Source organism: Petromyzon marinus, chromosome 32 (assembly GCF_048934315.1).
Source record: "Petromyzon marinus isolate PM22_M1 ecotype Great Lakes invasive population chromosome 32, UKy_Petmar_22M1.pri1.0, whole genome shotgun sequence".
Classification (NCBI taxonomy): Eukaryota; Metazoa; Chordata; class Hyperoartia; order Petromyzontiformes; family Petromyzontidae; genus Petromyzon; species Petromyzon marinus.
Genome location: NC_133698.1, coordinates 932,052 through 956,080, shown reverse-complemented (window position 1 = coordinate 956,080; position 24,029 = coordinate 932,052). Strand labels below are relative to the sequence as shown.

Here is a 24,029-nt window from a genome sequence, read left to right as displayed (position 1 = left end):
GCGTGTGTAGTGAGCCCAAGGAAGAGAGGGAGACGGTCTTGAGCCGACACTTTTATTTAACAAACACTAATGTACAGGGTCCCTAACACAAAGGGGTAATGGCCCCTTACACCCGCTACCTGGGGAGGTACGGCCTCCGGGCTATCGTGCCTCCTCACACTGGGGACCACTCTCCACTCAGCCCTCTGGCTAGGGGCCCTAGGGGAGGCTATTCTGACCCGACCCAGCCAAGATCCTCGGGTCCCGGCCACTGGCCCACTCAGTCCCGGCCCTAACAAGGACGTCGGGTCTGAGGGTACCCAGGGTCCGACCACTGTCCCACTTCAGTCCCGGCCCTTAGAAGGACAGTGGGTCTGGGGGTCTCAGGGTCCTACTCTAAGCCCGGTCTGCAGTCTTCAGCTTGAGGAACACTGCCGAACCCAGGTCAGGGGTCCGGCTTTGATTCACCTGCCAGGGTCCCCATGCCCCTGGCCACGCCTCCCTTCCAGAGAGTTCCAGAGGGTCCTGGAATCTTCCCCCAGCGCCCCTCTTGGGGTCTGGGGAACCTTGGTGGCCCACACATCACACCCTACTGGTGGATGTCTGCTAGTGCAGGTAAGTACCCCGTTTATTGCGTTACACGTGTATAAACATGGATGTGAATAAGAGACAATAAAAAATGGAAAAGTGTACGCAGAAGGGCGAGGTGCCAGCTTGGGATCCCTAGGAGGCAGCGGACACGAAGATTCAAGAACGCGCGCTCCCTAGAAGACAAAATAAACGGGCATGGAAAGTGAATTCTAGATTTGAAGCTTTCGTGACTGCAAGGATTCATACTCTTTGGTTTTATTCGGTAAATTCACGTAGGTAAAACAAATTAAAATAAAATAAACAATTAAAACACGTTTCGGAGGCAACACACGCTTCCGTCTTCAGGTGGAAACAGTCACAGCAAAAAATCGCTGCACCAAGTGGCGAGGCTCTGGGAACCTCGAGCTTAAATACAGGTTCGGGGGGGGGGGGGGAAGGAGCCATGTAGGGGGACCTTGGTGGGGTGCGGGGCTGAGTCAATCCATCTTTTGTTGTGTCGAGGGTGCGGGGGATGGGTCACTGTGTGTGTGCAATAGAAACGGAAAAAAATAGAAAAAATAAAGATCGTTAACAATGTGCTGTACGGGGGCAGTAGAAAAAAGGGAAATAGAAAGTTCGGAAGGAATATGCTTGGTATACCACTACTTGAAATTGCTATTATAAATTAGTTGACATTTGGTACGATTTAAAACGTCTTTCCAGTGATTGCTTAATTTGAAACCATCCTCTCGGTTGAAGTTATGCCTGTGTTTGTATATCTGAATGGCTTCGTGCACAAATCTCTGGTGATAACCTGTAGGTTTACAGAGAACCTTGGTATCGGAGAAGACAATCTCATGATCACCCATAGCATTGTAACAATGATCAGCCACAGCAGATGAACTTATTCTGCCGTGTTTCAGATCTGATTTGTGCTCACGAATTCGGTCAGAGATATGTCGTTTCGTCTCCCCGATATAGCAATCACCGCAGGTACAGCTCAATTTGTAAACTCCGGGGTACTTTAAGTCAGAGATGACATCCTTTACGGATGGGATCAGATCACGAATTTTGTGTACTGTATTGAACCGGACTTGGATCTTGTGTTTGTTTAGAATTTTGGAAATCTTTTCAGTAACGCCTATGTATGGTAGTATGATGGTTTTGATCGGAGTATCAAGTGGTTGTTTCTGTATGGTAGGAGAAACAGCTTGGCGGATGGTACGGTCAGAGTATCCGTTCCTCGAGGGCCAGCCGTTCTTTTGAGCCGGGTGGTGGTGGGAATCCGGTTTCAAGTAGGAATCTGTGTGGGTGGGCTTTCTGTAAACAGAATGTCCCAACGAGCCATCACCTCCTCTCAAACAGAACATCCAAGAATGGCAGCTTGCCATCTTTCTCTACTTCCATGGTGAATTTGATGGGTGTCTGGAATTGATGTGGTCCAGGAAAAGGTTCAAAGCCGGGAGGCCATGTGGCCAAATGACGAAAGTGTCATCCACATATCTCTTCCACAGGGAAGGACTGAGGGTGGATGTCTGGATGGCGTCCGATTCAAATTTCTCCATGAAAACATTGGCTATCACTGGTGACAAGGGGGAACCCATGGGATTACCCTCATTTTGCTTGTAAAAGGTACCATTCCAAGTAAAGTAGGTGTTGGTGAGGCAGTGCCTAACCAGCGCAGGTACCTTGGGGTTTAGTCCATGTTGGACCAGATCCTCAATTATTTTAATGGTGTCAGGTACTGGGACCTTGGTGAACAGATAAACCACATCAAAGCTGACGAGGATATCGTCAGGGGCCAGTACAATGTATTTGACCATAGAGACCAATTGGGATGAGTTAAGTACTGCTGAGGTGGTCTTGCCAGTAAAAGGAAGCATAGTATCTGACAGAAAACAGGCCAGTTTGTAGGTAGGGGAGTTGATCGTGGACACGATGGGTCGTAGTGTTTTAATTGTTTATTTTATTTTAATTTGTTTTACCTAAGTGACTTTACCGAATAAAACCAAAGAGCATGGAAAGTGAGTTGGCTTGGGTGGGACACGTTCGTCACTTGCAGAGATTGTTGAAGATCGCGAAGCGGCAGCCAAAAGGAGCGGCGGTATGTCGACAGGGTGGTGCCGCAGTGGTGACACTCGCTGCCTCGGAGCAAACAAGGTGGCTGGGTTCGAGTCCTAACTCGGGCGCCTTTGGAGTATGTTCTCCCCCCTGTTCTGCATGTGTTTCCTCTGGATTATCCGGTTTCCTCCCATAGCTAAAAACACAAACACACCATGAAACCGATATTGGCCAAACATCCTAATGCTGAAAAAATATTATTTGGGTCTTTCGGTAAAGTCATGTAGATAAATTCAAAGAAAATAACAAAAACTACGACGTTTCGATTGCAACACAAACGGTCGTCATCAGGAAAAGGGAGGTTAGCTTCTAAAGGGAGCAGATATCACAAGGGAGCAGATATCACAAGGGAGCAGAGATCGTGCTGCTCGCAGCAGACATTGCAGCTGTCGCGATTTTCACCTGAAGACAGGTGCTTGTGTTGCGTTCGAAGCGTCATGATTTATTTTATTTCTACCTACATGACTTTACCGAAACAACCAAAGAGTATGGATTCCTGCAGTGACGAAAGCTTCAAATCAAGATTGTTTATAAAGGTTTTAAATCGGCGTAGCCCAAATGTCAGCAGCCAATGTTAATGTAAGTGGTGGGCAGCGATCGCGGCAGTGGTGGGTTTTCCACCAATAAAAGGACTGCCAGGTAAAAATTAGCATGTTAATCTAAGATCGCCAAGCATCCTCCACGGCGAGTGTGCCAAGGTGGCTATGTTAATGTGAGAGATTAGCATGTTAATGTAAAATCCCCGAGCATCCTCCACGGCAAGCATGCCAAGGTGGCTATGTTAATGTGAGAGATTAGCATGTTAATGTGAGAGATTAGCATGTTAATGTAAGATCGCCGAGCATCCTCCACGGCAAGCATGCCAAGGTGGCTATGTTAATGTGAGAGATTAGCATGTTAATGTGAGAGATTAGCATGTTAATGTGAGAGATTAGCATGTTAATGGAAGATCGCCGAGCATCCTCCACGGCGAGTGTGCCAAGGTGGCTATGTTAATGTGAGAGATTAGCATGTTAATGTGAGAGATTAGCATTTTAATGTGAGATTAGCATGTTAATGGGAGATTGCCGAGCATCCTCCACGGCGAGCGCGCCTAGGTGGCTATGTTAATGTGAGAGATTAGCATGTTAATGTGAGAGATTAGCATGTTAATGGAAGATCGCTGAGCAGCAACCTCGAGGATGGCGCGCGAGGTAGGTGTGTTAGTGTGAGAAATTTAATCTGGTAATGTAAAAAATCAGGGCAGAAAATAACAACTAACATCAGGTGGTAGGATGGGAAAATCACAGCCAGTTATGACTTAAAATGGCTAATAACGTCCTTCCAATGATTGCTCAGTTTATACCCATCATCTCAGTTGAAATTGTGTCTCTGTCTATATATATGGATGGCTTCATGAACGAATCTTTGTTGATAGCCAGTGGGTTTGCAAAGTACCTTTGTCTTAGAGAACTAAATTTCGTGTGAGCCCACCGCATTAAAACAATGATCAGCCACGGCCGAGGTATTGGTCCTACCGTGTTTCAGATCTGCCTTATGTTCACGAACACGGTCCGAAACATGTCGCTTAGTTTCCCCAAAGTAACTACTGCCGCAAACACAGCTTAGTTTGTAGATGCCGGGGTATTGCATGTCAGGGATCACATCCTTCACAGATGGGATCAGATAACGAATTTTATGTACTGTGTTAAATCGAACTTGGATCTGGTGTTTGCTCATGATTTTGGAAATCTTTTTGGTGACCCCTGTTATGTATGGCAAGGTGATGGTTTTGATTGGGTCCTCAGATCGTTCTTTCCCAACGGTTAGGGTGATAGCTTTACGGATTGCGTAGTCTGAATATCCATTCATCTTGAGAGCTTGGTGTATGTGTTCCAGTTCACTGGCTAGGTGATAGTTGGAAATACATCAAGCTCTATGGTATAGAGTTTTGATGAGATAATTCTTCTGGGATGGATGGTGGTGGGAGTCAGGTTTTAGGTAGGCATCCGTATGGGTGGCTTTCCTTACACAGAGTGTCCCATTGGGCCATCTAGTCTCTTTTCGATTAAAACATCCAAGAATGGTAACTTGCCATCCTTTTCCACCTCCATGGTCAATTTGATGGCTGGGTGCATGGAATTTATGTGGTTGAGGAATTCGTTCAGAGCTGGTCGGCCATGTGGCCAGATGACGAACGTGTCATCTACGTACCTCTTCCACAAGGACGGACGTAGAGTGGCTGCCTGGATGGCATTGGTCTCAAAATTTTCCATGAAAACATTAGCTACAACTGGAGATATGGGTGAACCCATTGGGGTACCTTCAACTTGTTTGTAGAATATAGTAATGTTTTACCCTTTAATCAGGCACCAAAACTGACACCTTTATACAAGGGATCATGTTTGCAATAACCACAACACAAGCAGTCAAAATGCAAATAAAAAGAGACAACTCTGATGATATGCACTGATAAGGGAGAACCCAATGGGGTACCTTTAACATAATTTATTTCTTTTTTCTATCTACGTGACTTTACCGAAAGAACCATAGAATATATACCTTCAACTTGTTTGTAGAATTTTGATTTAAAGCTTTCGTGACTGCAGTAATTCATATTCTTAGTTTTTTCGGTAAAGTCACGTTGAAGGGAAACAACAAAATAATAAAATATATATAAAACAATAAAAAAATTCTCACGACGTTTCGACCATAACTCAAACGGTCATCTTCAGGTGTGTTGGTTTGCATATTTTTAAACGGCGCATTTATTTATTTATAAAAAACGTTAGCGCCACGCGCAACGATTTGGCAGTTTATTTAGGACTAGTCCATCTATATTCTGAAAAGAGGAGAGGGGAGACGATTTTTTTTATATATATAATGTATGCTGTCTGAAAGCCACTGTAAGCGTGAACAATCAATTAAGACCTGAAATGGTTTATCAAATCTTTCCAATGATTGCTAAGATAGAATCCATCTTCTCGGTTGAAATTGTCTCTGTGCTTGTATATGTGGATAGCCTCATGAACGAATCTCTCATGGAAGCCAAATGGCTTACAAAGAACCTCTGTCTTGGAAAAGTCAATGGCATGTGAGCCTACTGAATTAGAACAATGATCTGCCACGGCCGAGGTGTTGGTCCTACCGTGTTTAAGGTCTGCTTTGTGTTCACGAATGCGGTCCGAGACATGGCGTTTGGTTTCTCCAATGTAACTACTACCACAGAGGCAACTTAGTTTGTAGACACCAGGGTATTGTATGTCCGGAATCACATCTTTTACAGACGGAACCAGATCACGGATTTTATGTAATGTGTTGAAACGGACCTGGATCTTGTGTTTATTCAAGATTTTTTGGAAAGATTTGATAAACCATTTCAGGTCTTAATTGATTGTTCACGCTTACAGTGGCTTTCAGACAGCATACATTATATATTAAAAAAAAAATCGTCTCCCCCCTCCTCTTTTCAGAATATAGATGGACTAGTCCTAAATAAACTGCCAAATCGTTGCACGTGGCGCTAACGTTTTTTATAAATAAATAAATGCGCCGTTTAAAAATAAATTTATGCAAACCAACACACCTGAAGATGACCGTTTGAGTTATGGTCGAAACGTCGTGAGAATTTGTTTTATTGTTTTATATATTTTTTATTATTTTGTTGTTTCCCTTCAACGTGACTTTACCGAAAAAACTAAGAATTTGTTTGTAGAATGTTCCATTTCAGGTGAAGTGTTGGTGAGGCAGTGTCTCACCAGGGCCGGTACAGCAGCATTCAGTCCTTGTTGGACCAAATCTTCAATGATTGCAATGGTGTCAGGCACAGGAACTTTGGTAAACAAAGAGATCACATCGAAAGTAATGAGCAAATCACCTGGAGATAGTGAGATGATCCTTAATTAACGATACCAAGTGAGCTGGGTTAAGTACAGTTGAGGTGGTCTTACCAGTGAATGGTTGTAAGGTTTGAGACAGAAATCGGGCTAGTTTTTAGGTGGGTGAGTCAATGGTGGAGACGATGGGACGAAGGGGCGTACCTTCTTTATGGATTTTTGGTAAGCCATACAATCTGGGTGGTTGAGCAGCAGAGGGTTTTAAGGAAAACCGCTTGGTTGGTTCGATTAAAGATGTTGAATCAGTGATTATATTGTTGGTTTTCGTAAAGAGGTGGTTGGTCGGATCTCTTTTAATTTTGGTATAGCTACCATCATTAAGTAGGTGGTCCTGAATTTTGTCATTGTATGTGGTTTTGTCCATGATGACTGTGGCATTGCCCTTGTCGGCTGAGAGGATGACGATCTCATCTCTTTTTTTGAGAAAGCTGAAAGCGCTCATCCTTACTGATGTTGCAAATCTTAGAGTTTTTGAGGATTGCAGCGATTTCCGATATTGCCACGTCTGCAGTAATGTGCCCAAAACCCTTAAGGGCTACGTCGACCTGTGCAATGATATAATCAACTGGGATATGTTTAGGGGTGACTGCGAAATTCAACCCTTTGGTAAGAGCCGATTTTAGGCTGTCGGAAATTGGACTGTTACTCTTATAGCAATCTTGTCAACGCATAACTTTTTGATGTGTGGATCTGGCTTCTTCTTGGAAAGGAGGTTGAACTTGGAAATCAGGTTATCTTTGCATCTAGCTGACATTGAGGCGGCTGAAGAGGCTGTCGTGTTATCTACATGTTCCCAATCAGATGTAGATATTTTTTTCCGTCAATGTTAAGTGTGAAGCTGAAAAAACACTGTACCAGAAAATTACTCCAATGTGATCATACGCAGCAGCAACATCGCCCTGTATCGCGAAAAATGATGAGACTTCGCGAAGCCTTTCTTACTAAATAAGCAAAATAACAAGAAATATTGCGATCAGATCCAACTCGCGTGAAGTAGCGAGATGTTACGATGTTAATCGCTCGACCGTAACTGATGGCAACAGCTTTGGCGAGGCCTTCATCCAGCAGTGGATTGTCCGCGGCTGATGATCACTGCACCACTGTGCCGTGCTCCCGTTCAGACGCGCGCAGGGCCACGCGCTCGCGCTGTGCTCCAGAGTTCGGTTCCCGTTCACGGCCAACATCAGTGGCTAAAAGCGATGTCCGAACCGATTCCGGGCCTCCCCCCTTCATCGTCAACCAGCGCTCAAACTAAACTATAATTTTATTTTACCAGGTATGGCCCGCTGAGCTATTTAGCTCAGAAACGACCTGGCCACAAATAAGTTCAACGAAGCGACTTATCGTGTGGAAATGCATAGCAGCCACCTACTCTAAACGCGTGATGTTGATTTTAAATGTGGAGGGGAAAATCACAGGACACGGAGAAAAATTCACGCGACCACGGGGAGAGACGCAAACTCCAAATACACGGCAGACATCGCCAGGGTCGGGAACGAACCCACGACCTCTTGCACACCAGGCGATGGAGTTAAGATAGCCTAGCCACAGTAGATGATGAGAGAGACACACAAACTCCAAATACAGAAGAGACATCGTCAGTGTCAAGAACGAACCCACGACCTCGTGCACACCAGGAGAGGGAGTTAACATCTCCTGGCCACCGTAGCATCACGCTGATCAGCGTGAAGTATGGTCTCAAACGACGTCAGTGAGGCCCTCGTTCAGCAGCGGAATGACTCAGGGCTGGAACGAAGAGACCGAATGTTTAGCGTTTCGTTCCCGATTTTTTTTAAAATTACTAAATTAAAACTTTACTTGTTTGGAGCCTGGGCCTCAACACGGGTGACCTGAACAAGATGGCGGCTTGAGCTCATGGTAACAAATCGCCTCCCGCCGAAACACTTCGCAATTAGGCATCGATACTTTTTACGTCTTATTTTTCCGCAGTTTTATAATTCCATCAGCTTTCAATGGCTTTGTTCACTCCGTTAGCCGAAATATGACGGACTAGTCACAGTTGAAAAATTATTTATTTGTACGCAAACGACGCGAATCGTAGACTGATTCGATTCTAGATTTCGCCTTGCGAAAATCGGAGACTCGGAATCGCCCTGGCCAGGAGCTCACGCGCGACGAGTAAAGACGTCACGTAACCCCGGAAGCGCTTCCTGCCCGCGAGACTGCCGAGGTCACAGCCCCGGAAGCGCTTCCTGCCCGCGAGACTGCCGAGGTCACAGCGCGTGCGCCTTAAGCGAGGAGACACACGTGGCTCGCGAGCGCGCTCCCACTGCAGCAGCATGAGGCCAGGTACCGCCGTCCCGTGTCTCTCTCGCCTCTTCCGGCTCTTATCTCTTCTCGGTCTTTCCCTCAACTATGTTCGTCTTTTTACCCATAAGAGAAATCAATGTTGTATAATGTCAAATGTCTCTTCTTGTCTTGCCCCCACACCCCGTTCAGCCCCTACATTCTCTCATCTCTCCGTCTCTTCTCTGCTTCGTCGCTTCCCCGTGTTCCCTTTCCGTCCCTTCTCTCCCCAGTTTGGTCCTCCCCTCTCTGACCTGTCTCTGTGCCGTTCTGGGTTCGGAGCGCGGCCCCGGCTCTCGCCGCGTGGAAGCGGCGCCTGCCCGAGAATTCGACTCGCAGCTCCCTCCGCGCTCCGAGTTCACACCACCGCTTAACTCCCCTCCTCGGGAGTCATTTTCCAGCCCCTTTGCTCGAGTCGTCTTTGCACCCCTACGCACGGGGTTCCGAATATGTTATCGTGTGGCCGCGTCTCGTGGTCCTCCCGAGTCGCGACTGAGGGGATTTTTCTCATTCTTTGAATTCTGTTCGTGGCTCTGGCTATTTCTGTGTGAATATCGCCCTGTGTATCTGTGTGTCTTTGTCTCCGCCGGCGCCGAGCGAAGTTAAAATGCGAAACTGCGCGTCCAGGCGAAGGACCACGTGGGAGGCCCAAAGCCTCATCGCTCACCCCGTTACCACACGCGCAGCGCGTTTTGATCAATTATGCGCGCGACTCTGGAATAAGAATATAAAATATAAAAAATAGTCTTAGCACGTTGTAGAAATTCAATATTATACCATCGTAGGACAGCCTTGTGCGTAGGACTACAACTATTGGGAGTTGGGTTAGATCGCGTAAATATGAATGTGTCGTTAATAAGGTTTGTCACGTAAACAGAACATGCCATTTCGTTACTAGTACAGCACACCGGTGTGTTGGAGAGGAAATCCACAACATTTACAATCTGAGTACGACGTTTCGCCAGTAATTGCAACCGGCATCATCAGGCGGCAGCCAGATTTGTGGAGAAATCCTGTATTGTGGATAGTCGCGAAAACCTACGTGTTGATACTTATCCCCATTGCTCCTCCTGTCGCATGGAGCAGCACTGAGAGCCTGCCTCCACGTGGCTCTGTGACTCGGAGCAGCTGATACAAAATATGATACCGCGTTGGCAGCGGTGCAGACGTCAAAGTTAAAATAACTTTATATATTTCTCAACAAAGTTGCCCCGAAAGTAAAATAATATTCGACGTTTTGGGCCTCCCTAATTCTTAGCAGAGTAAAACTAGCTTATTGGTTCATCCCGCCTGCGGTGCTTGTGTAGCACACGCAGCGCACGCTCTGATTAGATGAGCTTTAGCACCAGTGGAATTGTTTTTGTTTCTCATTTTTGTCTTGAGTGGATGATAAGAGACCGCACTGCAACACGACGACCTGTTGTGCAGTGTGCTAGCAACATTTTATAATTTCACATACAATGAGTGGAGTCAGGACATGTTTGATTATTAAGCGGGTTGTTACTCCATATCAACTTACAGGTAACTTCCAATGCCAATTTTCAAACTTCATCTCGAAACATTTTAAAATGTAACTCAGGCGCCATGGTCCAACTGCATTGTCGTCTACTCCATCTCTCTGGTCCGTTATGTATTATCAAGAGAGGCCGTTGCCCGAAACTTCACGAAATGTTCCCCTTTAAGGCCACACAATGTTACTGTCGAACTTGTTGAGTTTTATTTATGCCTCTGCGCCACTGCCAACACAGCATCGCCAAATGCTTCGTGAAAACACGAAAAATGCTTGTGCAAAAACAAAGTCTTCCATCGCAAAGTCTTCACTGCAGTGTTTTAGTCTGAGTGCAGCAGCTTGCACGATCTCAACTAAACTTGCATTTTACCAGGTAAGGTCCATATCGATATATGGCTCTCTTCAAAAAAGCAACCTGGCCACAAATGATAGCTCAACAAAGTGGCTTATGTGGACATTTATAGTAGCCGAATAATCTAAATAAAATAAATTAATGCCCCATCCATTTAAACAAATAAAGCGCAAGAGATACCAATAGATTCTCCCTTTCATGGGGGTACAATTGGGGGAAAAGCTCCCAAAAATATTTATTTTGTGATTAATTTGAGCTTGCACTGTGTACGATTTCATCACCTGGAGCACAGCATCGACTCCCGATGAAGCCCTTGGCCCCCCACGTCACAGTCCTCACTCCAAGCGCGACCCACGGACACGTCCGACCGGGGGGACGCGCGCCCGGCCAACAACCCCGAGGCCTGCGCTATGAAGCAGCTGTAGGCGACCCACAAATGATAGCCCAATGATGTGGACATATATAGCAGCCAAATACTTTAAACGCGTGATGTTGATCTGAACGTGGAGGGAAAAAATCGGAAGACCCGGAGAAAAATCTACGCAACCACGGGGAGAGACATGCAAATTCAATATATACAGGTGTCAGGGTCTGGATCGAACCCACGACCTCCTGCATACCAGGCGAGGTAGTTAACGTCTCACCACCGTGGCGCCCCAACGAATGTGTTGCAGGAGACGGTGCAGCGTCATCTGAATCGTGTTCTTTTTATTCCGCAGGATTTTCACCACGTGGGGGGGGTGGCCGAGGCGGTAGCTTTGGGGGCCGAGGAGGATTCGGAGGGGGGGGAGGGGGGTTCCGGGGCCGCGGAGGCGGTAGTGGTGGATTTCGCGGTGGCGGCGGTGGGTTCAGAGGTGAGAACTCGGTTCACATCCTTCACTGTTTCCACGCACATCCACTCCTTCGATTCCCTTCTAGGTCAGCGGCTCTCCAACCTGCGGTCTGCGGACCACCAGTCAGCCAAGTGCGTGGGGAAAGTGGTCCACTCAAACCAATGCAGATGCTGATTTTTATCCAAAACACCACGACTGTGCATTGCGGTCCGTGAAAGCGCTGCGAGGTTTGACGGTAAACCCCGTGGGTACAGCACAGTTGGGAAGCACCGGTCTGCGCAGACATTCCTTTTGGGCTGTGACACCAGGAGGATGGCACTCTCCATCCTCAATGCCTCACGTTTGCACGAACGGCGTTGTTGTTAACCCTCAACCCCGTTGCGAGCTGGTGTCTGCTGGTTGTGAGCGTGTGCCGGGACACGAGTGCTGCGTTGTGAATGCGGAGTTGTGGATATTTCTAGGTGGCAGCCGCGGAGGAGGGAGGGGAACTCCACGGGGGCGAGGTGGCCGAGGCGGAGGCCGCGGGGGCTTTGGTGGAGGCAAGAACGTGACGATTGAGCCGCACAGACACGAAGGCAAGTGTTGCCGCATGGCAGCTATCTCCCCCCCCCCCATGTGAATCGGTGGTATTTGCGAGACAAATGCCTCAAATATGACTGCAGTGGGGCTGATGGATGGTGCCGAGATCATGCATAGTCCCTGTAATGAGACAGTGCTGAATGTAGGTTGCTGAGATCCCTGTGTAGCATCACAGTCGTACATCATGGGACCTCCTTTTGCCAGTATCAAAATATGATGTTTTCCCCTTTTTCTGGCAACGAAACAGGTGTTAAGATGTTAAAACACCAAACTGAAACCTTTTACAAGGACTCATGTCTGCATTAACCACAATACTTGTTGTCAGAATGCAAACAAAAAACACGTACTCTGATAATATATGCATTATTTGAAACTGATTGTTCCACACCAGAGACAGCTTTATTTTGAGTCTAGTCTCAAAACAGTGTTAGACGTCCTCTGGTCTAACACGCCATTCGTGCAAACGTCCTTTGGTCGTTAACAATGTTACAGATTTTTTTGTGCCTTTCCCAAAACCCTTCAGTATAATTTTCTAAACATTCCGAGCAAGGATGCTCTATAAAGAAACTCATTTTAGAATCTTTCCTCATGAAGCAAATCATGTCAGTGTTATGATTTGAGGGTGTAGCGATCTTTATACGATTGTGCGCTAACGCAGCCAAAGGAGATTACACACGATTGTGCGCTGTGGGTGGATTAGTAATGCTGGCATGTTTTTGTTTAACTCGCGAATGCTGAGCATAGACTCAGAATGCCAGGCGGCCAGCAATAATTGGCACAGTTTTGTTGCGAAAGAGCGAGCTCTGTGAGGTGTGCGATGGCCGTGTCTCAACAATGTGTGCGCCACGTGTCCGCAGGTGTGTTCATTGCCAGAGGGAAGGAGGATGCGTTGGTCACACGGAACATGGTACCCGGGGAGTCTGTATACGGGGAGAAGAGGATGGCGGTGGAGGTGCGTGGTTGCTAATCATGCGGAGCACAGGCCCGATGGCCCAACATGCCAAGCAGCCGGCAACATAACGCATTTCTGAATTGAGCAACGTCATAAGAGCTTGGGGAAATGAGACGATGCGAGGGATTTCCTAAGTGGATCCGTGTGTGCGGGAAGACGCAGAAAGAGAAGCGTTGTTGCTAGGGTTAGAGAGAGGTGTTACCTTTAGTGTGGTGGTTGACTGCGGTGTTGCCCGAGATGACAGGCTGGTAGGAGTCCTCCGTATGGCTGGAGAAATTAATGGGACGAGTGTCCAGGGAAGGGGTTCGCACAGCAAATCTCAAGTACCCTTGAGCCCACTCGCGTACATACATTAGATACCCAGTGGCATTTTGGGCGCGATTAACAATTTAATTGTAACTAATAGCAATTAGAATTGCACGAGTAGCTCAGAAGGTGGCGCGAGTCAGTTTTGCAAGTGCGACACGCGGCACATTCGCCATCTGACCACTAGAGCGTCCGGTGGTTGCAATGGACATGTCGTGCGGGCCATAGGTGTGGGTGTTCAACACGCGGCCACTAGAGGTCGGGGCGCTTCTCGTTTTGCCAAGCAAAGACCAGAGCGAGGAAGGCAGCTGTGGCTGAGTGCTCGCTACCTGCCCCGGGTTCGTAGGCGTTTGGAAACGGCAACACACCCAAGTCTGCCCTGCTTATGGTCACCGATACCATTCCAATTAAAAGGAGTTTCACGGGATAAGAGGTAACTAAAGTAATTCAGATCATTATCCCACGATGTACGCACCGTACTTAGCCAACTGTGCTAATTGGAGGTGCGGAGAAGAACAACAATTCAAAAGCAGTGCTGAAGAAATTAGTTTTAAATCTAGATTAAAAATAATCCACGGTTTGTCAGTGCAAGATTGGAGCCATGTCCCCAGTGAGACCTGGTTCACAGCTCTTAAAGATCTGGTAGAAGCTGGCCTTCGGCACACCACTTGAAAACCAGTCCAAGTGAGCGTATATACCAAGTGTGCTTGGGTCACAAATAACCTCATCAGTCAAGCACTTTTGCAATGACAGAACTGTGTTTATGTACGGCGTGTTTATGTCAAGCTTAGAATGTAAAAATATGACTGCCTTTCACCGGCATTGGGAGTGGTCTCCACGGGTCCAAGCGACCAAGGGAAAGAGAATACCTTTTTCCAGATCGTTGGAGGCTTGTCGGGGCAGATCTTGGAGGTCGCTGCATGTCGGCTGTGCGCTAGCCGCTGTTGCTGGTGTGGGATCTGGCAGAGAAAGTGGTGGTGGTGGTGGTGGTTGGTGGTGATGACATCAATTGCTGTGGCCGAAATGACGTCACCATCTCACCCCCCTGCCGCCCCACTCCGCGATTCTGAGTGCAGGAGCAGGAGCAGAAGGTCGAGTACCGCGCCTGGAATCCGTTTCGCTCCAAGTTGGCAGCGGCCATCTTGGGCGGTGTTGACCAGATCCACATAAAGCCCGGGGTGAAGGTGTTGTACCTGGGCGCCGCCTCCGGCACCACTGTGTCCCACGTCTCCGACATCGTCGGGCCTGTAAGTGTTGCACTCGCGGGTTTGCGTACATGCTCGCTTGCCCACGTCTATATGTATGCGCGCGTTAATACGTACGCGAACACATGCCGTCACATACGCACGCGCTCACGTACGTACGCTCGCACGCCAACATGCTAATGGACACATGGAAAAAGCATGACAGACCCCCACGTATGTGAATGTCCTTGTTTGAACCGCGGTGAGGATGAGCGAGCGGTCGTGGTGTCGTCGTGGTGTTGTTGGCGTGGCGCCTGTAGGAAGGCTTGGTGTACGCCGTGGAGTTCTCGCACCGATCGGGCCGGGATCTCATGAACGTGGCCAAGAAGCGAACTAACATCATTCCCATAATTGAGGACGCACGCCACCCCCACAAGTACCGCATGCTAGTCGGTGAGTGACGCGGTGCTGCTACTGCCACCGCACGCAGCCTCCTTGGCTCCGCTTGTAACCAGTCGCTGCGGGTTGGTTTGATGGCGACAAGGCGGGTGGCAGCGTGGGGACACTCGCGCCTCGGCAAAAAGGGCCCTAAGTTCAATTGACTTTAATGCCTTTCTATGGGGCGTTTGTATACTCCTGTTCTGCATGGGTTTCCTCCGGGTTTTCATAGCTAAAAGAGACATGGTGTCAATGTTATTGACCTCACATACCAATGCTGAATAATTACCTGCAAATTGTTGCACTGGGATTCAACTTAGCAACATTGCCCCTAATTGTGAATTCTTAGCAGGACCCTCAAAAAAGTCTTGAGACTTGGATAAATACTCGTAATAATGAAAAACAATAGAACGTTGCTTGTGTAATTTTCTTTCTGTACGTGTAAGTGATTATGGAAGGTGGTATAGTGGGGAGCATAGGCAGTACATCTGCCAGTCATCCCACAGCACCCAGGTCTGTCCCATGACCTCCCACCAGCAGAGAGCCTTCCACAATTCACATGGCCTTGAAGTGCACCGAGCTTGGCACAAGCGCTGTGGTTGTTGTGCTTGTGTTGCGCCATGGTTACGCTGGCTCGCTGGGGTGTTGGACCGTATGTAGCCAACCGTGCTAATCGGAGGTTTGTGACACAGAATCGATGTCTACTTCTGCAGTTGGACGGTTTTTCAGGAGATTCCTGCTAAGTTTTCATGAGTTGGGGGCGGGGGGGGGGCAACGATTGTAGCTGTGTGTTTTACATATTTTTTGCACCTTCCCGATTTAGCACGGTTTGCTACGTACGACACGAAAGAAGTTCAATATGCAAACGTATTTAGTAGATGCGTTGTAATTTATTTCGTTTGGCAAATTTGGACCCTGAGGTCAGCACAGAAGGGCCCGGCTCGCCTGTGAATGACGTCGGGGGATCTTTAACGTCCGCTGTGAATGAGACGGCGTGTAGTTAATACACACCCGCAGCATTAACCAGGGCAGCTTGCCATATAACTGTGAACCTCTGAAAAAAGCGATGGCGATAGCCCCTACCTACCGCTGCACCACTCGTGGATTTTATCTTCACGAAACTTGGGGGGGGTGCTGATTGTTGCTGTCCCCCTTGGGCCTGTACTTGGCATCTGTTAAAAAACTCTTCTGGGAAAAGAAGCAATCACAAATCGGCACTCCGCTGAATGCCAACGTTCGGTGAGAGGAGGAATTCAACCCTTTTGAGAAATTACAGTGGCGAAAACCACAGGACAGCCAGATGCGCTGCCTGGCCTCGTGCTGTTCACTAAACTCGAATGCTCTCCCATCTCCCTGGCAGGAATGGTGGACGTCGTGTTTGCAGACGTCGCTCAGCCCGACCAGACCCGGATTGTTGCCATCAACGCCCATAACTTTTTGAAAAATGGAGGCCACTTTGTCATCTCCATCAAGGTAGGTGGCGGCTGTGTCTCGCACTCATATGTACCAAACTCTGCCCATGTCCCAATTGTAATGCAGCATAGTGAGCAAGTATACAGCAGCGCACTAGAAATAAAAGCCAGTGTTAATTTTCGATTTGCTCAAACAATGATTTTGCTTGCTCTAGTTAAAGCATCATGATGGTAATCATCCATGATCAGTCTGCTGCACGAAGGTCTCCCCGAACTGCTGCCAGACCTCGTGATGCTGCCCTCATGGCAGTGCACGTGTTTGAGGCAGCCCCTATTTGCGCTGTAATGGAGGTTTTGGGTTTGTAACTGGAGAAAAGGAGCCTCTGAAATGTAGACTGACATGGAGCAGAGGGTGGAGTTAGTTGTGGTGCGTATGCATATGTGTGTGTCTGCATGCGTGTGTGCACGTGTGGGGAGCGGCAGTGTAGCGGTTAACACCCTGCTCACCAAACGTAGAGATCCGAGTTCGATGTCCGCTCACGGCGAACACCACTGACCATTAACTGAACTGCTCCTCCCCTGCACCGACTCAGTACCTAATATGGTGTGTAAATATCAGCACTTGGTGAGACGAAAGCAGCCAGGCATGGTGCTGGCCATCCAACTCCTCGTGTGGCCGTACCAGCCTTCACATGTGCTCGCTGAACGCTACTTTCCCGAAAAGTCTGTTAGGCTATAACTGCAGGATCTTTGCCCTCCATGCGCCAGGCAAACTGCATCGACTCGACGGCTCAGCCGGAGGCCGTGTTCGCCCAGGAGGTGAAGAAGATGGCGCAGGAGAACATGAAGCCCCAGGAGCAGCTGACGCTGGAGCCCTATGAGAGGGACCATGCCGTGGTGGTCGGCACCTACAGGTGAGGGGTACGGGGGAGGGGGGCAGGGGGGATGGGGGTTCCAGGTGCATGGGCGGTTCACCAGGCGCTAACTCGTGAGAGCAGCAAGGAAGAGTAATTTTCGAGTGCGGGTCACCACTCGAGTGGGAGCCGGGTCACCAAAATGACAAAAGCAAAAGATGCTGTATGGTGATGGTGTCATGACTGTTAATGTGCTCTGCCCCCCCCTCCTTTCCCACAGGCCACCCCCCAAGCAGAAGTGAGGGACCTGGATGCCGTGATCATCCGATCGCTGAGCTCTCTCGGCCTCGGTTTCCTTCGGTCTCGAGACAGGAGGCTCCTCGCACAACACGCGTCGTCTTCATCTGTGTGCTTTGAGAAAATTGAAAGACGCCACCACGTTTGCACGACGTTGAGCTGCGTTGTATGTGGGTCTGTTCATAAATACGCGACACGCAAATATATCGGGAAAGAAATGTTTGCGGCTTGTGCGACTTCCCAGTTATTGCTTCAGATGTTCGCCCACAGTGGAATATGAAATCTTGACATTCAAGCCAATGAACTCGGCTTTGAAACTTGTAATCGGAACCACTTTTAAAAAAGTTTCGCAATATTGTCTCCAATTTTTTTATATTCAGGAACTTGTAATATTTTTGTGTGCGATTATCGTTACGTCCTTGCTAAATTCAGACATTTCATAGTTAAGACATCCATTAAACTCTGACCTGTACAGCCCTGAGTAATAAACAATTTATAATGAATTGCACGATGTGTTCATTATTGCAGACTTAAAATAAGGAGTAGAAATAACGCAAGTCCTTTTACCCATCCTATTGATTTTACAAATGCTTTTTACTCATTTTAGGAACAATACTTGGCGGCGTGGTGTGAGACAAGTATGTTATGGTGAGGTACCACAGTATGCAAAACAGGATTGGGTATCAATATGAATATTACAGCAAAAGTACGTAATACCCTAATATACGCCCCGGCTGTTTTACTTTTGCAATAACGTATTCAACTTATTGATACCCACTCGCGTTTTTCATACCGTGGTACCGCACTATAATGTAATCCAGATCAAATCGGCAGCATAGGTTCAACCCAAGCAAATCGGGCTGGTTTTGACAATCTGGGCAGAGTGGGCTCGAACCAATGCTGGAGAGCTGCCAGACGTGCTCGGCAAGGACCCACCCTTTAGGATATGGGTCCACGTTTGACGCAAAATTTTACGGCACAATCGGCGTTGTGGAGAATGTAAATAATAGGATATATGGCGTGCTTATTTCGTTAATCGAATAAGCGGAATTGGAAACTATGAACCCAATACATTGCACGATTTGATTCGTGAACATTCAAATATCCCAACAGCGGGGGGCAGTGGAACGCCGATGGAGGCCAGCTTGGGGCTGCTGAGATGCTTCCATGCTGGTGTCCAAGCGTGGCCACGTACGGCGTTTGAGACTTTCTGACCTCGGGGACGTCTTGATAGACGTTCGGACACCACTGATGTTATCCGTGACGAGGGACTGCTTGTGGTCTAATGCTAGGAATTGCCTCGCCATTGCTCACGACTTGTGAAAGTGGGACAAATTAGTCCATTGGGATGTCTCAATCTATGAGATACAAGGCAAGTTTATTCTCACGATAATCTGTGTATTAACTTGTATGGTCCTCCACTGGCTTAACCGTGACGTCTGTGAGCATAGACATCATAATGTTGTACTCGCATTGTTTGGGTTATTTTATGAACAATGGATATTTGTTCACACCAGGTTAATTCTGCTTGATAATTTTACTCTCGATAATCCAAAAAGTTAAAGAGTAGCGCTTTATCTGCTACTCCAGTTCATAGATACTGGGAGCGTAAGTGCATCGACAATTATAATTATTAATGTTTTTCCAGCTACGACACATTAAGGGAATACTTCGCAGCTGCAGTCGTATGTCTGCACTGCTGCATCACATCATAGGGTGTGGTAAGTGTCAATATCTGCATCTTTTTTGCTGGGGAAATTGACCGACACGGTGAGAGGCAAAATTGTTGAGGCAGGTGAAAGATAAATTCGGTTTGCCACATCCAGATTTGACCCGAACAGTTGAGTAATTTGCACCATTTTTCTGGTGGTAGATATGTTTTGTATGGAGATCTGGTGGTTGTGTGAATTCTCCACAGTTTTTTATAGACAGGGTGAAAGAGACAGCTAGGTTTGTGGAAAAGGTGGCAACTCTAAGGGTAACAGCGGTGGGTGTATGGAATGCCACAGATTTTGTACATGGGTAAATATTTATAATTGGTATCGCTCGGCCTCGCATGACGAGGCAGGAACATTTTTAAACAGCCGATTCTTTCACAGACGACGAGAACTCATAGCAGGAACTGGCTGGAGAGGGGTTGGCCACAGCGCAGCTCTCTACAGTGAGGGAAAAAAGTATTTGATCCCCTGCTGATTTTGCACGTTTACCCACTGACAAAGAAATGATCAGTTTATAATTTTAATGGTAGGTTTATTTGAACAGTGAGAGAATAACAAAAAAATCTAGAAAAACGCATGTCAAAAATGTTATGAATTGATTTGCATTTTAATGAGGGAAATAAGTATTTGACCGCTCTGCAAAACATGACTTAGTACTTGGTGGTAAAACCCTTGTTGGCAATCACAGAGGTTAGACGTTTCTTGTAGTTGGCCACCAGGTTTGCACACATCAGGAGGAATTTTGTCCCACTCCTCTTTGCAGATCTTCTCCAAGTCATTAAGGTTTCGAGGCTGACGTTTGGCAATTCGAACCTTCAGCTCCCTCCAGATTTTTCTATGGGATTAAGTTCTGGAGACTGGCTAGGCCACTCCAGGACCTTAATGTGCTTCTTCTTGAGCCACTCCTTTGTTGCCTTGGGTGTGTGTTTTGGATCATTGTCATGCTGGAATATCCATCAACGACCCATTTTCTATGCCCTGGCTGAGGGAAGGAGGTTCTGACCCAAAATTTGACGGTACATGGCCCCATCCATCGTCCCTTTGATGCGGTGAAGTTGTCCTGTCCCCTTAGAAAAATACCCCCAAAGCATGTTTCCACCTCCATGTTTGACGGTTCTTGGGGTCATAGGCAGCATTCCTCCTCCAAACACGGTGAGTTGAGTTGATGCCAAAGAGGTCCATTTTGGTCTCATCTGACCACAACACTTTCACCCAGTTGTCCTCTGAATCATTCAGATGTGCATTGGGAAACTTCAGACGGGCATGTATATGTGCTTTCTTGAGCAGGGGGACCTTGCAGGCACTGCAGGATTTCAGTCCTTCACGGCGTAGTGTGTACCAATTGTTTTCTTGGTGACTATGGTCCCAGCTGCCTTGAGATCATTGAAAGATCCTCCCGTGTAGTTCTGGGCTGATTCCTCACCGTTCTCATGATCATTGTAACTCCACGAGGTGAGATCTTGCATGGAGCCCCAGGCCGAGGGAGATTGACAGTTCTTTTGTGTTTCTTCCATTTGCGAATAATCGCACCAACTGTTGTCCCCTTCTCACCAAGCTGCTTGGCAATGGTCCTGTAGCCCATTCCAGCATTGTGTAGGTCTAAAATCTTGTCCCTGACATCCTTGGAGAGCTCTTTGGAACCAATGCTGGAGAGTTTGGAATCTGATTGCTTCTGTGGACAGGTGTCTTTTATACAGGTAACAAGCTGAGGTTAGGAGCACTCCCTTTTAGAGTGTGCTCCTAATCTCAGCTGGTTACCTGTATAAAAGACACCTGGGAGCCAGAAATCTTTCTAATTGAGAGGGGGTCAAATACTTATTTCCCTCATTAAAATGCAAATCAATTTATAACATTTTTGACATGCGTTTTTCTGGATTTTGTTGTTATTCTGTCTCTCACCGCTCATATAAACCTACCATTAAATTATAGACTGATCATTTCTTTGTCAGTGGGCAAACATACAAAATCAGCAGGGGATCAAATACTTTTTTTCCCCTCACTGTATGTGGAACTTCTTTCACACGGTGCGTAGCCAACCGTGATATAATCGGTGGCCAAGTAAATTTTCGCCTTGGACAAGGGTCAGCCACCAAAATAACAGGTCCCTGCAGGGTGGGCTGGTAGGAACATTGGAATTTTGCGCAATTTTATAAGACATCAAGTCTCTGCGCTGTCTATTGCTGATTTTACACCCAACAGCACGAGATTTCACTTCGTTAAAGTATTGAAAGGGGACGGACACATTAATCTATTGCAGGCTGCTACACTCAGTTTACAACTTCGTTCCTACCAGTAAAACTCAATATTTCAAGAACCGCAATGCATGTGAATGAGACTGTTTTTAATAAATGGCGTCATGAAGCAATGCTTCAAGAGCCGCAGGTTGCTGACCCCTGGCCGAACGACAAAAAACAACGGAGATCAATCTGAGTGGTGTTCTCCGTGTACGTTAATTGCTGCACATCTGTCATCTCTATGCGGCAGGGTGGTGACACTGGGTTTGACGCTCGTTCCTCAGCAAGAAGGGTCCCGAGTTCAATTCCTGACTCAGGTGCATTTGCGTGGCGTTTGCACATTCTCCCCCTGATCTGTATGGGTTTCCTCCCAGTTCTCCAGTTTTCTCCCATAACTAAAACCACAATTTAACTGGTACAGTATTAGCCAAACATTCGAATGCTGAATTCCCTGAAAATTATGAGATTTGGATTACACAAAGAAGCAACATCACTCCCTACTGCGACAACTTGGCAGTACTTTCTTGAAAAGGTCGGTGAAATCGCAATCTCTAGCGTCGAATTTTACTACATACACTCCCTCGTGTGAATACACCTCTCTCGTTGCGATTCTCAATGTACCTATTTTATAATCTGTGCTGTGCCTTATATTAATACAATTGGCTCATGCGCTCTTGGCCTCCGAATTCTCCATCCTTCTGGACCTTGCCACACGGGACCATCAAACCTTTTGAAGTTGGCATCGAGCTCCATTACAATCTCACATTACTTAGTTATGGAAAATTGGTCTTAGTTTAACCACTACAGGTGGATCTTTAAACCATCTCAGGAACTACGAACCAATTTGTATTATCCATCTTATCAAAAGTGCCAGACATACAAAATCATCTAATTTCATGGTTAGAGGCAGGGTTCATCAAGTCAGTCACGTGGAGGCCAATACTATAGAAACGTAACAGACACTATTTCTTCATGTTTTTTTTTAGAACCATTTGTTCAGTTTTCTTAAAAGACTTAGCAAAGGTATTTGACACCGATCACACTTTGTAACAGTTTTTTTTGTTCCTGGGTAGTGTTATTTCTTAATTGCTCATGCCTCAAAAGTACATAAAATGGCTATTATTCCCCACAAACTTTGCTTTTGTGGCCAGGACAGTGATATTTTGAATTTACCTATTTTCCCCAACATTCCAGAAAAATTCAGTGCTGAGTAAACTTGGAGTAACTTATTTTGGTTCTTTCGGTAAAGTCACGTAGATAGAAAAATAATCAACAAATTAAGTTAAAAAAAAATCGGAGTGTACTGGCAGTATAATGTAGACTGTAGCCTGGTTATTAAGTTTGGTGAATGTATAGCGCTGTAAATGGGCTACGTGTACTTACCTGCAGTAGCAGACAGGGCAAAGTGGACCACCGCAGCAGCACTGGAGAGAGCGGCTGCAGGGGGGGAGAGAGAAGTGGGGGGGGGGAGAAGGAGGCGGCCAGTGACCCGGGTGCTGCTGCGGGGTCCACTTTCTGCCCTGCCCCCCCCACTTCTCTCTCCCCCTACTGCCGAGGCCTATATAACCTCGTGCCACGGCAGATCTCTCGCCTACTTAAGCAGTTTTTTCTTGCTGTGGTTGTCCCACCTGATGACGATTGCTTGTGTTGCAATCGAAACATTGTGATCTATTATTTTTCTACCTACGTGACTTTACCGAAATACTCTTTGGTTCTATTGGGTAAAGTCACGTAGGTGAAAATAAAATAACAAAAAATCACGACGTTTCGGCCACAACACAAGCGGCCTTCATCAGGTGAAGGGACGAGACTGTCTCGTCCCTTCACCTGATGAAGGCCGTCGTGATTTTTTGTTATTTTATTTTCACCTACGTGACTTTACCCAATAGAACCAAAGAGTATGGATCCTAGCAGTCACGAAAGCTTTAAATCTAGAATTTACCGAAATAACCAAAGAGTACGGTTTCCTGCAGTCACGAAAGCTTCAAATCAAGAAAGACACATATCGAATACTAGCAGTAAGTACCCGGCGTTGCCCGGGCGAAAAAGACACAGACACGCACATTGACTTACACACAGACATCGACACACACACATAGAAACACATCGACTTACACGCACACACACACACACATATGGACTCACACACACAGACATCGACTTTAGACACACACATGGAGTGACACACACATCGACTCACACACACACGTAGACTTACACACATATCGACTCACACACATACATAGACTCACACACACATTGACCTACACACATATGGACTTAACAAAGACACACATATCGACTAAGACACACACACATGGACTTACACACACACCTGGACCCACGCACACACATCGACTTACACACACATCGACTTACACACACATCGACGCACACACACACGGACTCAGACACAAACACATTGCCGTACACACATTGACTGACACAGACTCACATACAAACACATCGACTCACACACGCACATAGGGCCACACATACACATGGACT

General features: G+C 46.9%; 1 protein-coding gene and 2 long non-coding RNA genes across 3 annotated transcripts in view; 1 reads left to right on the top strand and 2 right to left on the bottom strand.

The window, feature by feature from the left end:
- Positions 1 to 38: 38 nt before the first annotated feature.
- On the bottom strand, positions 39 to 8,664 carry LOC142929611 (uncharacterized). Its single transcript, XR_012945798.1, has 2 exons — positions 6,408 to 8,664; positions 39 to 2,806 (listed from the first exon to the last, which is right to left on the bottom strand). It is a non-coding gene; the product is annotated as an uncharacterized LOC142929611 (long non-coding RNA).
- Positions 8,665 to 8,729: 65 nt separating this feature from the next.
- On the top strand, positions 8,730 to 18,072 carry FBL (fibrillarin). The gene is made up of 9 exons (XM_032964348.2): positions 8,730 to 8,855; positions 11,434 to 11,568; positions 12,009 to 12,122; positions 12,984 to 13,078; positions 14,461 to 14,631; positions 14,889 to 15,021; positions 16,367 to 16,479; positions 17,187 to 17,332; positions 17,553 to 18,072. The coding sequence occupies exons 1-9, from the start codon at positions 8,846 to 8,848 to the stop codon at positions 17,572 to 17,574; spliced, it is 939 nt and encodes a 312-aa protein (XP_032820239.1). The 5' UTR covers positions 8,730 to 8,845; the 3' UTR covers positions 17,575 to 18,072.
- LOC142929610 (uncharacterized) overlaps positions 15,877 to 24,029 on the bottom strand; it is a 23,499-nt gene continuing 15,346 nt past the window's right edge. Inside the window, exon 2 of the long non-coding RNA XR_012945797.1 lies at positions 15,877 to 22,958. This is a non-coding gene — a long non-coding RNA (uncharacterized LOC142929610). The remainder of the gene's footprint in view (positions 22,959 to 24,029) is intronic.

Coding starts and splice junctions, on each gene's coding strand:
- FBL (XM_032964348.2), top strand. Junction 11,569..12,008: donor TGGCGGCGGTGGGTTCAGAG/GTGAGAACTCGG, acceptor GGATATTTCTAG/GTGGCAGCCGCGGAGGAGGG. Junction 14,632..14,888: donor TCTCCGACATCGTCGGGCCT/GTAAGTGTTGCA, acceptor TGGCGCCTGTAG/GAAGGCTTGGTGTACGCCGT.